At 53.1% G+C, this 16,929-nt stretch overlaps 1 protein-coding gene across 2 annotated transcripts in view; it reads left to right on the forward strand.

Moving 5' to 3' along the window:
- LOC134082664 (intermembrane lipid transfer protein VPS13B-like) overlaps positions 1-16,929 on the forward strand; it is a 360,061-nt gene that overhangs the window by 325,093 nt on the left and 18,039 nt on the right. For both annotated transcript variants that reach the window (XM_062538539.1, XM_062538538.1), the window contains exons 45-50: positions 1,120-1,374; positions 5,175-5,258; positions 6,487-6,662; positions 10,233-10,412; positions 14,623-14,830; positions 16,325-16,513. In XM_062538539.1, the coding sequence (XP_062394523.1) occupies positions 1,120-1,374; positions 5,175-5,258; positions 6,487-6,662; positions 10,233-10,412; positions 14,623-14,830; positions 16,325-16,513 (1,092 nt within the window). The remainder of the gene's footprint in view (positions 1-1,119; positions 1,375-5,174; positions 5,259-6,486; positions 6,663-10,232; positions 10,413-14,622; positions 14,831-16,324; positions 16,514-16,929) is intronic.

The following is a 16,929-nucleotide window of genomic DNA, read 5'->3' on the forward strand; positions in this document are numbered from 1 at the left end:
CAGGGGGACAGCAGCCAGAAGGGGGAAATGGGAAAACGATCAGCCCTTCACGGCAATTAAGAGCATCAGCACCAGATGAGCCGTGTGTGTGTGTGTGTGTGTGTGTGTGTGTGTGTGTGTGTGTGTGTGTGTGTGTGTGTGTGTGTGTGTGTGTGTGTGTGTGTGTGTGTGTGTGTGTGTGTGTGTGTGTGTGTGTGTGTGTGTGTGTGTGTGTGTGTGTGTGTGTGTGTGTGAGAGTGAGGGACAGTTTGTGTGTGTGTATCAGGAATGTGGGAGTTTATCTGTCTGTGTGTTCTGTTGGCAGTATATTAGTGCAAGTGTGCAGGATGGTCTGAAGTGATTGTTAATCGTTGTGGGTGTAGAGAACATCTGTGTGTATGTAGGTTTACCAGATGGATGTGTGTGTGAGTGAAGAAACTCTGGAATGTGCAGTGTGTGTGCTCCTGCATGCGGTGTGTGCATTTTGGAAAGATGTTTTTTCTAAAGAACAGCGGACATCTGGAGTGACACACAGTGACCCACAAGGACAATCAGTGACCTGCAGGATCCAGTCAGAATCATACTCATCTTCTCCCATACACACACGCACACACACACACACACACACACGCACACGCACACGCACACACACACACACACACACACACACACGCACACACACACACAAGCACAAGCATAACCATGCTCTCAAATGTGGACAGGATCCAGTCAGAATCATACTCATCTTCTCCCATGCACACACGCACACACACACACACAAGCACAAGCATAACCATGCTCTCAAATGTGGACACAGGGCATACTCTTAAACACACAGTGGACTCTCAGAAGTGCACCCTGCTGCTTGTTCCTGATTAGAGCACAACACTTCTCATCCTGCTGTTCCCTCTCTCCTCTCCGTCCCCAAACACTGTCTCTCACTACAGCTCACACTCTCTCATTCCTTATATTCTATGTTTAATTTCTTCTCTTTTATTCCTTCTCTCTCTCCATCTTTTCTCACATTCCCATCATCCTGACGTGGATTTATGACTGATATGTTTTCACTCTTCTCTTCCTTTCTCTCTCTACCCCCGTACCTCTCCTCTCTCTCTCTCCCCTCTCCCTCTCTCCGTGCAGGTGGTGATCTGCGGGCGCCAGGTGATGTGCAGTTACCTGGGCCAGGCGCTGGAGCTGCGGCTGGTGCAGCACTACGTGGGCGCCGACGGGCAGACGGTGGTGCGCGAGCACGTGGGCTGCCTGGACGCCGGCGGCAAGCTGCCCTCCTACGTGCTGGAGGACAGCGAGCTGACCGAGCTGTGCGTGCGCGCGCGCGGCGACGAGGACTGGTCGCAGGACGTCCGACTGGACCGTCGGGAGAGCTCCGTTGTGCAGGTGAGTCAGTGACAGGTGGACAGACATGTTACAGGCAGAGTGTGAATTACCTCGCTGTAATTGGAGGGGTTGTGCTCATAGCTCAAATTACGGGGGGTACTGGGAACACATACGTTAATAAATGGAGGTAGTAAAATAAGTAAGGGATAACGGCCGACGAGGTGACCGGTTCGATGGAAATAATGGCTAGGTGGAGGTCTAGAACTCCGGCGACGTGCGAAGCACGGAGACGGAGTTACCTCCGCCGTGCCATTATTTCCATCGAACCGGTCGACCTCGAAGGCCGTTATCCCGCTTATCTCCCGTTTGTATTCATAACCTGTATATTTAGAACATAGTTTTATTCCACCGTTGCGTCCGTTAACATCGCTAAAATTGTCTTGACTATGGGACTACTTTCAGCCACATATCAACTTTCTACTTGCAGGACAAAACTGCCGTTACTAGTTCTAAAATGGATGGTTGCTATGGCCAAAGGCCAGTCGTTAGTTCTAAATGGCTGGTTGCTACGGCCAAAAGCCAGTCGTTAGTTCTATCTCTCCCGTTGTCAAGCGGCCATATCCCAGGATTCTGATTAACTTTAACTTTGAAAGATCGCTACTTTTACAGCCTACATGGCATCCAACTAGCTACAATCCACCTCCGTCATATGCTACAATGTTACTATGGTTCTGCACGTCTGTATTTCAGCTTGGATGCAACGTGACAGTTCATTTAAACTTCGCAACGAGTTTGGCGAATTAATATTCAAGTGTGATACGGGAACTACTTCAAAGGTAGCAGGTTATACGAAGTTAATGGCCACCCCATCAGCCAATCAGAGAAGAGAATTCCATTGTTGAGGGAGATAACACATTTTTAACAAGCTAGACGTCTGCTAGCAACTTACATTTACCCATGCACGTCAGCAGCAAGCCGAATGTAGCCTACTGGAGGAATTTGCCTTGCCTTTTGTCATTCAATGCTGACACTGGCTTGAGACGGTGAAGTCGTTCTCTGTCTCTGTCGTTTCTAGCCCCACGGTGGTTAAAAATGGTACAGTCCACAATAGGGATGTCTGAAATCGTTTTACATTAAAATGTTCCTACAGTGAAAATAGGAGTTGACTTGTATTGACTGTGATGATATTTTTCACAATATCAGAAACTGGCAAACCCCAAAACTGATGTGCACTCTACTCTACATGCACTCTACTCCACTCCCCTCCCTGACTGTGCTCTTCATTTTGCGTCACTTTACGTCACTTCCCTTCGCTTTACAGCACGCTCTCCTCCATCCGCCCTGACTGTTGCCCCGGGTGCATTGAGTTGAGTTGGCCCGTACACCACTGCTAATGCATCAGAGCTTCTGTGCATCTGACTTAACACGGCTTCCAGCTCTGCCGTTCTCTCACACGCTAACGCTACCCAAAACAGCAGCGCAGTCTGGCACCGTCCCGGCTCCGGTGCGGCCCTGATGCGGCCCACATCCGTTCCGGAGTCAGCTGTTTATCTGCTGAGTTGAGCTCTTCCTCATCAGGCACGGGATGTTTCCCACATGGCTCCCCCATCCACGGCCGGGCCCCGAATCAAAGCCCTGGCACAGGCCTCGCACAGCTCCTGTCATCTCCTAGTGCCTTCAGCAGTCCTCTCATTTGTCACGGCCCTCTCTCTCTCCCTCTCTCTCTATCTCTCTCTCTCTCTCTCTCTCTTCTCTGTATCTGTCTCTCCTCTTCCGTTTGAGTCACTCACACTTCAGGCTAAAGATTAAGTTAATAAACCTTAGCCCTTCTGTCTCCTCTCACTGTCTTACACTGTCTCTCAACTCTCTCTTCCTCTCTTTCTCTCTCTTTTCATATTCAAAAGGAGCTTTATTAGTATGACCATAACGTTGTACAGTATTGGCAAAGCATCAAATACATCAAAAGGGGAGGAGAGGAGGGAGAAACAAAATAAAACAGAATAATGATAATTGTACTATGCTCTCTCTCTCTCTCTCTCTCTCTCTCTCCCTCTCTCCCTCTCTCCCCCTCCCTCCATCTCATTCTGTATCTGTCTCTCCTCTTACGCTTGAGTCACTCACACTTCATAGACTCGCCCTCCTCACTCCCTGTCTGTCTGTCTGTCTGTCTTTAGTGTCCTTCAGACCTCTTTTCTTCCTCTGTTCTATTTTCCATCCTTTCCACGTTATTCCTCCTTCTCTCTCCCTCTCTCCCTCCATCTCTCTCTCTCTCTCTCCCTCTCCTACTCCTTCCCTTGTGTCTGTCTGCCTGCCTTCCTTCCCCCTGGCCATGTGTAAACTCCTCTTCTTTACGGTTGCTTCTTGTACTTTCACTCCCCCTCATTCCCTTTAATATGCTTTTAATAGAAGCTGCTTGCCATTACATCCTCCTCCTCCTTCTCTCTCTCTCTCTCTCTCTCTCCCTCTCTCTCTCTCTCTTCCCTCTTTCTTTTGTGAAGAAGGCCAGCATGACCTGATCCAACCAGCCTGTTTTCCAGCAGATCAAAGTTTCATTGCACATTCATCTTCCCTCTGTCTCTACTCTCTCTCTCTCTCTCTCTCTCTCTCTCTTTCTCTCTCTTGTATTCTCTCACTTATTCACTCTCTTCCTTTATTCAGTTATTCCCTCTCTCCCTCTCTTCTCTCTCTCTCTCTCTCTCCCTCTCTCCTAACAGCTCATCAGCTCATTCCACTGAGAGGCAGTGAAAAACAGTGTTGTCAGAACTCAGTGTTCATCACGCCTCGCCTATTTTTTCTGTGCCCCCCCCCCCCCCCCCCACACACACCCCCCTCTGTAAATAAAGTCCCATGTTGGCTGTAAATTAGCCAGCTTGTTACAGTGTTTGGCATCCTTCAGGCCTAACAAGGAGCCAGGACAGTGTGGGGCTGGGACGGGGGCTGGACCAGCAAAACCATAAATGTATTAGGCGTTCAAAAGGTCGCGTTTTCGGTCTTTAAATCTTCTCGAGGGCCTGGCCGCCCGCAAACCGCCAAACGGCTCGGGGACCGTCGCTTTCAGCGCCCCCCCCCCCCCCCCGCTTGAGGTGTCCCAACCCCCCCCGAAAGCCTCGAAGCCTCGGAGGGATTTGCTCTGTAAGCACAAGAGATGTGGGAGAACAGGGCAGGAACATGGGGGACTGGAGCACGCTAATGTGTTTGGAGTGGCCGCTCATAAACATGGTCTGCGCTCGCCGGTGGGCCCCGCTCCCGGGTCATCCTGTCGGTCTGCCCGGCGCCGGACCAGCCCCTCGCGGCGCTAATCCTCTCGGTAAGCCGCAGGACCCGCGCGGACGTCGTCAGAGGTGTTAGTCATAGGGTGGTCATCGCTCTATCATCTGGCTATCATTGGGCACGCCTTGCCTTAATCTGTTCGAGTAATCTTTTTCAACTTGATTCGTGTGTGTGTGTGTGTGTGTGTGTGTGTGTGTGTGTGTGTGTGTGTGTGTGTGTGTGTGTGTGTGTGTGTGTGTGTGTGTGTGTGTGTGTGTGTGTGTGTGTGTGTGTGTGTGTGTGTGTGTGTGTGTGTGTGTACACAAGTACAGTGGAACAAATGCGTGTTGATGTCAGTGCAGTGCTAGGTACATGAGAGTGCTCTCCTGCTGGACTGAGCTCACACTCATGCGTGCGTGTTGGGGTTGCTAGGATGATTCTGTCTCCTAGCGATGGACTGGAGGGAGTTTGAGGTTGTGGGGCTCTTAGTCCCAGAGATGTTTAGACATCTACTAACCCTCTCTCCTCCTCGCACATGCATTTTCTCATTGTTTTTCTCTCTCTCCCTCCCTCCCTCCCTCCCTCCCTCTCTCCCTCTCTTCTCTCTGTAGGTGCCTTGTTCCAGTGGCTCCCTGCTGAACGTGTGGTGTACCCTGATCACGCTGGAAGCAGACACCCACATGCAGCAGAGAGTGGTGAGTGTGGCCACAGCGTACCCCATCCCAACACACACACACTGCTGCCCCCCCCCCCCTCCCCATCCCAACACACACACACTGCTGCCCCCCCCCCCTCCCCATCCCAACACACACACACTGCTGCTCCCCCCTCTCCCCATCCCAACACACACACACACTGCTGCTCCCCCCCCCCTCTCCCCATCCCAACACACACACACTGCTGCTCCCCCCCCCTCTCCCCATCCCAACACACACACACTGCTGCTCCCCCCCCCCCTCTCCACATCCCAACACACACACACTGCTGCTCCCCGTCCCAACACACACACTGCTGCTCCCCCCGGAACCCCGCGCGTCTCAGTTAGCATATTCCCTTACAGTGGAGAGGCTCTGCCGGCTCCCGCTAAATAATAGCTCTCTTTCTGTCCTCTAGTATTCTTTGTCATGTAATGGGCTGTTGTTTCTAGTCAGGGCTGCCACAATCCCCCATCCTAGCTCATATTGGCACAATACTGTAGTCCTCCTGCCCACAACCACCGGGAGATGAACGTATACGGCCATCTCTTGGCCTCTCTCCAACAGTGTGTGTGTGTGTGTGTGTGTGTGTGTGTGTGTGTGTGGGATTGGGTTGTGGACGGGCCAGGGAGAGTATGGAGGTAGCCATGTCCCCTTCACCACCCACCCCACCCCACAGACCACTCTGGGTTAGATTGCAGTGGCTGAGATTCCACCTCTGCGCCCCCCCCCCATCAGTTCTCAGCCAATCATTGTCAACAGCTCCCAGAATGCCTCTGGGCAGGCGGTGTCCAAGCGCAGCGGGAGATTTAGTGGCGGCGGGGGCCGTGGAGACAGCGCAGCGCAGATTGATGGCCTGCTGCTGACATGATGCTGATGCTGCTGTGTGTGCTGCGTGCCTGGGCTCTACGTCCTTTTGTTTACGCCATGTGTGTCTGTGTGTGTGTGTGTGTGTGTGTGTGTGAGCTGTGTGCTTGGGCTCTCCGTCCTCTTGTTTACACCGTGTGTGTGTGTGTGTGTGTGTTTGCGTGTGTGTGTGTGTGCGCGAGCTCTCTGTCCTCTTGTTTACGCTGTCCAACTTCACTTTTTGTTGCTTTGCTGACTATGTCTGTGTGCGTGCAGTCTATGCATGGGACTTGGATTTGTGTGTTGTTGGTGGGTGTCCATGGGTATGTGTGTGGTATTTATTGTGTGTGTGTGTGTGTGTGTGTGTGTGTGTGCCCCACAGGTGGTGTTCAGTCCCCTGTTCATCATGCGGAGCCACCTGCCGGACCCGGTCATCATCCACGTGGAGAAGCGCAGTCTGGGCCTGAAGGAGAGCCAGCTCATCCCAGGCCAGGGCCACGAGGAGGCCCTGCTCAACGTGGAGGCCGACCTCACACACCACCTCACCTTCCAGGCCAGGTACACACACACACACACACACACACACAGTCATGCACTCAGTGAAACACACACACACCTACTGTACATAGATATCCATTTCAGCTTATCACCTTCAAAGGCAATTGAGCAACTAACTGGCCTAATTACCTTTATGTGACTTGTCACATTCCTCTTCTTTAGCGTCAGCCTGTACTAAGTCCCACACACTAGTACTAGTCCCTTTAATACAAGCCCTTTGAGACCCTGGTGAGCAGTACGAGTTGTGTGATGTGAGGCGGGCAGTGGTCCAGTGCTGCAGTGGAGCTCTCTTGTCTGAGTAGAGGAGTTGGCCGGCTCCGCTGGTCACAGTAAGTGTTGGCAGCCCAGGATCCCTCCGCCATGTAGCAGTGGCCCAGTGGCACGGAGCCACGTGGGGAGATGAGGTGTGAAGAGCTGTGCGACTGGGCTGTAGTCTCCTCTGTGTGTGTGCGTGCGTATGTGTGTATGTGTGCGTGCGACCGTGCGTGCGTGCCTTTGTGTGCGTGCATGTGTGTGTGTGTGTGTGTGTGCGTGCGTGTGTGTGTGAGTGGATCAGAGACGGTTTGTCTGCCATCGGCGCTGTAGCTGTCCCTCTCCCAGATCCCTGTCCCACTCTGTCAGCCCCCTGCTGCTGGGCCTGCAGCAACACTCTGAGGTCTCCAGGGACCTTCTGTGCTGTCCCAGAACACTCACCCACACCTAGCCCACATACTGTATGCCACCACAGCACACGCAAACACACACACAACCAGCACTGGACCCAAACCTCACACCTCTGGAGACACACACACACACACACACACACAATCCATGTTAAACAGCCAATGTCTGCACACACACACACACAGCCATGTTGAACAGCCAGTGTCTGCACACACACACACACACACACACACACACACACACACACACACACACACACACACACACAATCCATGTTTAACACCCAATGTCTGCACACGCACACACACAATCCATGTTAAACACCCAATGTCTGCACTCACATGCACATACTCTCTCTTTCACACACACACACACACACACACACAACACACACACACACACACACTGTCCAGCCCATGACACAAACCTCTGGTCACCCCATGACACCACCTCTGGTCACCCCATGACACAAACCTCTGGCCACACGCCTGCTGCCAGTCCCAAAGAGCCTCCTGCAGGCTGCTGTTAGCACGCAGACACACACACACGCACAGACACACACACACACACACAGCCACTCAGCCCAGCCTGTGCTCATCCAGCCCTAATTGCAGCTCTGTTAGATAGAGCGCTAACAAAGTGCAGGCTTTCATCCATCTTCATTTGCTTTGTCACCATGTGTGGTCCCAGCACATTTAGATCAGGGGGTGCGTGCTACAAACAGCGTGCGTGTGTTAGACAGAGATTGGGCTCGTGCGTTTGAGAAAGTGTGTGTGTGTTTGAGAGATCGGGCCTGTGTATTTGAGAAAGAGTGTGTGTGTTTGGGAGATCGGCCTTGTGTGCTTGAGAAAGTGTGTGCGTGTGTGTTTGGGAGATCGGGCTTGTGTGTTTGAGAAAGTGTGTGTGTGTGTGTGTGTGTGTGTGGCCTATGCTTGGTTGCCAGTGCGAGTGTGACCGGCCACACCTCATCATGGGCAGAGCCCACTGCAACAACTCTCCGACCTCATTACCATCGCCTCACCAACATACACACACACGCACACGCACACACATGCGCGCACACACACACACACGCAAACAGAGACTGACACGAAAGTACACACATTCACACACACACGTTTTCCCTTCTCTCCATCTTGCATAATGACACAAACACACAATTAGAAATGTTACAGAAATGACACCACACACCAAACACACTGACTTTTACACCCTCCCACGCTCGCACACAAACACACACACATCCTCCTTGTCACGCAATCACACACACACTCACAAAATCTCTCCAAGGATTTACTCATCCAAGCGTTCATGCACACACACACACACACACACACACACACACACACACACACACACACACACACACACACACACACACACACACACACACACACACACACACACACACATACACACACACACACTGTCGGTCCTCCTCACAAACAGAACCTAACCTGACCCGAGACACAATGCCGTATCTCCCCTGCTCAGCATTTGCTGCTCTCCTAACTGGATTTGTCTGCCTGCTCATAGCACCCCTCTCAAAGCACACACACACACACACACACACACACACACACGCATGTGCGCACACACACACACACTCACACACACACACCGACCCGTAGACTTCTTCCTGAAAAAATTCCCCGGCGTCTCAGATGTCGGTCGGTCACTGTCTCCTCTTTCCCTCCTGCAATTTGTGCATTCCTCTGGTCCGTAATGGGCCCGCCAACCAGCACGAGCAGCACACTCAGCTCCTATCGACTCTGCTCTCTGCGGTCTCCCCGCTCAAGCACACTAGTCCACTCAGACCCAAACCCTACTGTGCCCCTACTGTCTCTCTCTCTCTCTCTCTCTTCTCTCTCTCTCACTCTCTTCTCTCTCTCTATCTCTCTATCTCTCACTCTCTCTCCTCTTACCCCAAAATCCTCCATGTATGCAACCACACATGGGGGAAACCGGAGGCAATATCCCATCTGACCCTCCCTCGCTGCCCCCCTGCTCCCCATACGACCCCCACCCAACCCCATCCACCCATCCACCCAAACCCCCATCCCACTCCACCCCAGCCCTCTCCCTCTCCCTCCCCACCCCACCCCAGGTTCCCATAGCTCCCCATCGCTTCCCATGGCTCCGGTGTCCTCTGCTGACTCCTCAGCCCCTGCGTGTCTGTTTATAGCACACTGTTCTCTATTAATATCCGCGGCCCATGCGCCGCCGCAGAAGCGGGGGCCGCTCGGCCAAGTGGAACTGGATGCTCCGGCCGCCGTGAGATGCTTGGCGCGCCTGTGGCGGGGGGGGGGGGGGGGGGGGGCGCGTTTGACCGGCGTCTGGGCCGGCGCCGCTCCAGCGAGCGGGTAGAGTGTAGCCTGTTCTGTTGTTACAGCTGAAGCGCCGCCCGCTCCTCTCGCCCTGCGCCTCTCACCTCGTCTGGCGGCGGAGAGATCGGGTTCTAGGCTGCCGCGCTGCCTCCGTTGTCTGTCGCCGCCGGTATGAGAGCCCGAGGGCAGGAGGGAGGGGGGTGTGTGGGGGGGGTGGCGGAGCCTTTCAGCAGCGTCAGCAGCGGTCGCCGGGGAAACGTGAGAGCGTCGCTCGCCGCAGTGCCTCAGCAGATTGTCTCTGAACGCGAACATGTGTCATTAAAACAAACAGGATGCGCTGAGAGTGTCAAGTAGTGTGGGAGAGTGTGTGTTTTGTGTTAAGAGCGAGACCAAAGTACAATTGATCTCTTCTCTGTCTGTCTGTCTGTCTGTCTGTAAGTAACTCTGCCTCTCTCTCCTTCTGTCTGTCTGTCTGTCTGTCTGTCTGTGTGCGTGTGCGTGTGCGTGTGCGTGTGCGTGTGCGTGTGCGTGTGTGTGTGTGTGTGTGCGTGTGTGTGTGTGTGTATGTGTGTGTGTGCAGGGAGGACGAGGACGCGTCTCAGTGTGCGGTGCCCATCTCGTCCAGCCTGATCAAGCAGATCGTGAGCAAGGCGGCGCCGGAGGAGGTGAGCCAGCAGCAGCAGCCCATCCTGCAGGACTTCTACGGGGTCAAGAGCTCCGGCCGGCCAGCCTGGCCCTACACCAGCAAGGACTCAGACAGGTACGGTCAGCACACGCAGACACAGCGTATGGGTCACTGGACCAGTGGTCAGGAAAGTGCAGTCCTGCCATGCGTTCCAGGAGTGTAAACACACTGTCTGTCTGTCTGTCTGTCTGTCTGTCTGTCTGTGTGTGTGTGTGTGTGTGTGTGTGTGTGTGTCTGTCTGTCTGTCTGTGTGTGCGTGCATGTGTGTGTGTGTGTGTGTGTGAGAGCTGTGATGCTGGTTCCTGTGCTGCTGCTGCTGAGTGCTGGTGTGTGAGTGTGTGTGTGTGAGAGCTGTGATGCTGGTTCCTGTGCTGCTGCCGCTGAGTGCTGGTGTGTGAGTGTGTGTGTGTGTGCTGGCCGGGCAGGAGAGGAAGAGCAGCGGGCGCGCAGAGAAAACAAGAGGATCAGAGAGAGGAAATGAGAACCAGAGCGCAGGACCCAGGACAAGCCGAGAGGGGGGGGGGGGAATGCAGGGGATTGGACGCGGCTGGCGCACTGTTGTTTTTTGGCAGCGCTCAAGGCCACGAGGGCACCTCGGCCTCCCCCTCTCCTCTCCTCTCTTCTCCTCTCCTCTCCTCTCCTCTCTTCTCCTCTCTTCTCCTCTCCTCTCCTCCTTGCCTCCCTCCTCCGCTCACCTCTCCTCTTCCCCCTCTCCTCCCCTCTCCTCCCCTCTCCTCTCCTCTCCTCTTCCACCCTCTCTTCTCTTCTCCTCTTCCACCCTCTCCTCTCCTCCGCCCTCCTCTTCCACCCTCTCTTCTCCTCTCCTCTTCCACCCTCTCTTCTCCTCTCCTCTCCTCTCCTCTCCTCTTCCACCCTCTCTTCTCTTCTCCTCTTCCACCCTCTCCTCTCCTCCGCCCTCCTCTTCCACCCTCTCTTCTCCTCTCCTCTCCTCTCCTCTCCTCTTCCACCCTCTCTTCTCTTCTCCTCTTCCACCCTCTCCTCTCCTCCGCCCTCCTCTTCCACCCTCTCTTCTCCTCTCCTCTTCCCCCCTCTCTTCTCTTCTCCTCCCCTCCCCTCTCCTCTCCTCAGTCTCCCCATCAGAAGGTCCCACTTTACTTTAACGGGCCTGTGGTTCCCTGTGCTTTCCCCAGTCATTAATTAATACAGAGCACTTCTCACATAAGCCTAACCCTGAGCAGCACAATAATCACAGCAGCATGCGCTTCCATAAAAAGACACATTGCATAAGTGGCACACTTTAGGATTTAGGATTAATGAAGTGTGTAGTTGCCATGGCGTCTGAACCATGGGATGGGGGCCTAGTTGCCCTCTTCCTCTTCCTGCTCTTCTGCACGCCCCTGCTGTCCAGTCCACAGGGTCCCACTGGGGCCTGATTGCTCATTCCTGTGGTGTCTGTAGCAACTCACAATTGATACTAGTCCTCCCTGCACACACGCACATACGCATACACACACACACACGCATACACACACACACACACGTGCGTGCACAGGCAAGCTGTGCACAGTGCATGCACACACACACACACACACATGCGCGCACTCGCGCAAGCACGCACACTGCATGTGCACACACACACACACACACACACACACACGTCAAAGCTGGTCAGGGTTAGCGGAGCACACCTGGTTTAGCCAGTGAGGGCGGAGCCGCTCGGCTGGAGTGTGTGGGTTTGGCACGGGTCCAGCGCAGGGAGCTGGTAGCCCTGGCAGAGCAGTAAACATGGGAGCAGCACGGTGAACTCAGGGACAGGGTGGGGGACTTGTTTTTGTTCTGTGCTGTTGGAAGAGAAGGAGGGAGAGGGAAGAGAACTGGAGGAGGAAAGGGGTGAGGAGAAAGAGCAGAAAAGAAAGGAGAGAGAGTGGAGGGGAGAGGAGAGGAGAGGAGAGGAGAGGAGAGGGCCTTTTGCCCTCTTTGGAGGAGAGAGATGGGGACTTGTGGTGAGGAAGAGTGAGATCCGTGCAGGAAATGTTGCTGAGCAGGCTAATGGAATAAGTGGGGTGGGGGGGGGGGGGGGACCATGGTCCACTCAGCACCCTTATCCCTACAGATTAGAGCAGAGCCCACAACTGCCACTCGCTACACCAGACAACGTCACACATCTCCTTCCTCAATGTCTCTCAGACCCACACTAACTCACACACACACACACACACACATTCACCCTTACACAACGGATGATGGATGGACTGTGTGTGTATGTGTGTTTGCATCTCTGTGTGCACATCAGTCACTGTGACAGTGGGAACATGCTGTCTCTCTCCCCGCTCTCTCTCTCTCTCTCACACACACACACACACGCACACACACACGCACACACACACGTTGGCTGGGGACCGGAGGCCATGTGCATGTCTGTGGTTGTGGTCGTGTCCTCCTCTGCCTCCCTCCGGTCCCCACAGAGCTGCTATCTGCCTCACTGGGGTTGGATTACTCTGGCATGCATTAACCAACCATACACACACACACACACACACACACACACACATGCTCGCACACACACACACACACACACACACACACACACACATACATACAGTACAGTACACACACACACACACACACACAGAGTGCACTTCAAAACATGCACACATTTATACACACACATCACACTCCTACCTCTGCACATGTATCTACATGCACACATACACACCACATATTCACACAATTGCAGACACAGACACAGACACAGACAACAGACACAATACACACTCACACACACACACACACACACACACACACACACACACACACACACACACACACACGCACACAAATCCTCTGTGCCTCCCCGGATCCCAGCGCTCAGCCCAGTTCCAGGGCCCGTTTCCCATAGAAGTGGCAGCTTGAACGTGGCCCAGGGAACTGCCACCGCCTGCACACAGAGCACGACCGAACCGAACACAGCCGCCTCAAAAAAAAGCGGCCATCTCTCCGCATATTAGCCCTGATTCCTATCTCTAAAGAGCATGTTTGAAAAAGGCACTTGGCCGGCGGATGAAATGCGCCGTTTAATTAGTATATTTTTCCTCGGCCGATAACATTTATGTAGCGTGTTGTTTTGACAAGAGGTTTGGCCTCCTTTTGCGCGCTAACCGCTCACTTGGCTCTGGGCGCTGAAATATCGCATCTTTGAGGCAGTGGAGCTGGGGGGGCGGGGAAGGGGGGTGTAGGGGGAGGAAGTTGAAACGGTAAATGTTATTTTTCTTCTTTCAGGCGGGGGCACGAGAGAAACACCTCAGTAATGAGAAGGGGGGTGGGGGGGGGCAGAGGGAGGCTGCGGCTGTCAGATTTCACACTTCACACACATACACACACACACACACACACACACACACACATACACACACCGACACACACTCTCTCTCTGGAGGAGTCGGACTATGGCAGGGAGACACGTCTCGGACTACCTTTCCTCCTCGGTCTCCCCCTCTTTGTTTCTCTTTCTCTGCCTGAGAGCATGGAAATGTGATTTATTGGCTGCGCATATTCTCACCCTCACCTTTGGTCATGCCCCAAACATGGAGACAGACAAAAGAAACAGAGGGAGCGAGCGAGGGAAGGAGAGTGATAAAAGTAGTGGATGTGTTTGGCACCGGTTCACTAGAGGAAGTTCAGGGTTCATGGCAGCCGTTTGAACAGCTCTGTGATGTTGGCACTACAGACGGAGCTCAACGCAGAGAGGCACTTTGATAGGTGCCTGGCCTGTGGCTAGTGACTGACTCTCTGTGTGTGTGTGTGTGTGTGTGTGTGTGTGTGTGTGTGTGTGTGTGTGTGTGTGTGTGTGTGAGAGAGAGAGAGAGAGAGAGTGAGAGAGCGTTCGCCCATTCTTTTCATCCTCTGCCATTCTTCTGAGAGCTGAGAAAACACTGTTTTACTGACTGGGTGTGTGTGTGTGTGTGTCTGTTGTACAAGTACTTGTCAGTGTGAATTACATCAACTGAGAGTGTTTTGGGAGCATATTTTCATATGTGTGCTCATGTCTATGTAAAGATAGATAGATAGATAGATGGATAGATAGATAGATAGAAAGATATATACTTTATCCCAAGGGAAATGTCAGATATCCAGTAGCTTATACAGCCATAACACAACAAACACACATATGTCTCACATGCATAAAAATCACTCACAGAAATGTTAAACTGAAAGAGCATGTAAAGTGATTACAAGATACCTCTCATGCTCTGTGTCTCCTTGTTTATTATCTTTTGTGCGTGTGTGTGTGCGTGCGTGTGTGTGTGCGTGCGTGCGCGCGCAGGTCAGGGCTGGAGACGGTGGCCCAGTGGGACAGCCCCATGCAGGTGAAGCTGTCGGCGTGGCGTCCAGGTGTGAGCACCCTGCTGGTGGAGCTGGTGCCCTGGGCGCTGCTGGCCAACCACTCCCACTGGGACCTGTGGCTCTTTGAGGGCGAGCGCATCGTCCTGCAGATCCCTGCCGGCAAGGTCATAGTGCCCCCCAACTTCAAGGTGAGTCAAGGTCTCTCTTAAGGAGTTACACTAGTGGTCCATAATGCATTTGAAAGAGTGTGTGTGTGTGTGCGCGTGTGTGTGCGTGTGTGGTGTGGTTATATGGGCATGTGGGCATATGTGAGTGTGTATGCATGCAAGCCCTTACACGAGCCTTTTCTGTTTCCTTCACAGTTAAAATAATTGATTCAGTCAAAACTAATCTAATTTCATCTAATTCATCTCAGAAGCACACAGTGCTGACCCATACTTGTAAACACATGTGTGTGTGTGTGTGTGTGTGTGTGTGTGTGTGTCTTTGTGTGTGTCTCCGTGTGTTTATGTGTGTGTTTGCTCATAACTTCTCATGAGTAGTCCCGCTAGTGACCCATACAGCTGTGCATGTTTGTGTTCAGTGAGCGTATGAGCGCACACACACACACACACACACACACACGTGTGTGTTGTAAGCGAGCGTGCTAAGTGGCGAGGCGTGCGAGGCTGTGACGGGCCGGTCAGGCGAGCGAGAGAGCGAGAGAGCGAGAGAGCGAGCGCGGGGCGTGAGCGGCGGGCGCTGACGTGATGGAGAATCGGACAGCGCGCGGAGATGTGATAAACTGGGCCGTGACAGGCGAGGGGGGATCACCCTCTCTTTAAAGACCTCATGCATTTTAAAAGGCTGTGGAAGCTGTCAAAGCGAGGAGCAGCGGATACAGAGAGAAGAGAGAAGGAAAGAGTGAGCGAGCGAGGGAAGAGGGAAAGAGAGAGAGAGAGGGAAAGAGAGAGAGAGAGAGAGAGAGAGAGAGAGAGAGAGAGAGAGAGGGAGATCAGAGCCTATCAAAGCGTGCGAGGCGATACGCTTGGGCAGCTCGCAGTGGAGGACAAAAGCATCAGTGTGAAATAGCCTGTGAAACAGAACCAAATACAGCACTGTTTCCATAGCACCCGCTATTTATGAGGTCACGGCACAGAGGGCTTGGCACTGTCTGGACGGGGGACGGCACAACTTGCTTTTGTCTCTCATCTGTGATTGTGTGTGTGTGTGTGTGCCTATGTGTGTGTGTGTGTGTGTGTGTGTGTGTGTGTGTTGTGAGTGTGTGAATGTGTGTGAGGCCAGTTCAGGATGAGCTCTGACAGCATCTCACACCCAATGCCAGGCCACAGTGGGCCTTAATGAGGCATTAAACCCAGCCCCATAGTCACACATGACACAGCCTGTGTGTGTGTGTGTGTGTGTGTGTGTGTGTGTGTGTGCGTGCAGTGCCTTGTCCCATCCTATCCTGTTCCACAAAAGTGTAATCCGAACACTGTCCGTTGCTGGAGATTGTTTTCCTAGCCGTGTCATGCCTAGCCACATAGCCGCATCACCCCCATGGCCTGTGGCCAGCAGTCCGAACGCCACTCGGCTTCAGGCGCATCCCGCAGGTCACGTCCGAGCGGATTTCCCCCCGGCGGTCACCGTGCCCGCTGCTGACGTAACCGTAACCGTAACCGTAACCTGGTCTCTCCTGGCAGGAGGCCTTCCAGATTGGCATCTACTGGGCCAGCACCAACACGGTGCACAAGTCGCCCGCGCTGAAGCTGGTGCACGAGCTGACGTCGCCGCGCTGGAAGGAGGGCTCCAGCCCCGAGGTCATCACGCTGGACGAGGACGGCTTCGTGGAGGCTGACATCACGCTGGGGTCGTTCCCCGGACGACAGAAGGTGCCTTAGCCACTCACGAGCAAATGAAACTTTCTTAATCATTTATAGCTGATAATTATTCCGTTTATAAATGTGCATAAATTCCAAAAAAGAAAATGTCAGATGACTCACGGTAGAACATCGACATAATATATTTCTTCTCATTTCTTTTCTCATTTTTATAATTTATAATTAATCATTTATAAGCAGTTATAAGAACTCACCCCTGCTCTCATGTATTCATTAATGACACTCTCACTATCATCCATACAGTCCATGTGTAGTGTCTGTCTGATGAGTTTATTTCTGGGTGTTACTGATTCTGAGTGTGTGTGTGTGTGTGTGTGTGTGTGTGTGTGTGTGTGTGTGTGTGTGTGTGTGTGTGTGTGTGTGTGTGTGTGTGTGTGTGTGTGTGTGTGTGTGTGTGTGTGTGTGTG

The sequence above is a fragment of the Sardina pilchardus genome, chromosome 6, assembly GCF_963854185.1.
Source record: "Sardina pilchardus chromosome 6, fSarPil1.1, whole genome shotgun sequence".
NCBI classification, from domain to species: domain Eukaryota; kingdom Metazoa; phylum Chordata; class Actinopteri; order Clupeiformes; family Clupeidae; genus Sardina; species Sardina pilchardus.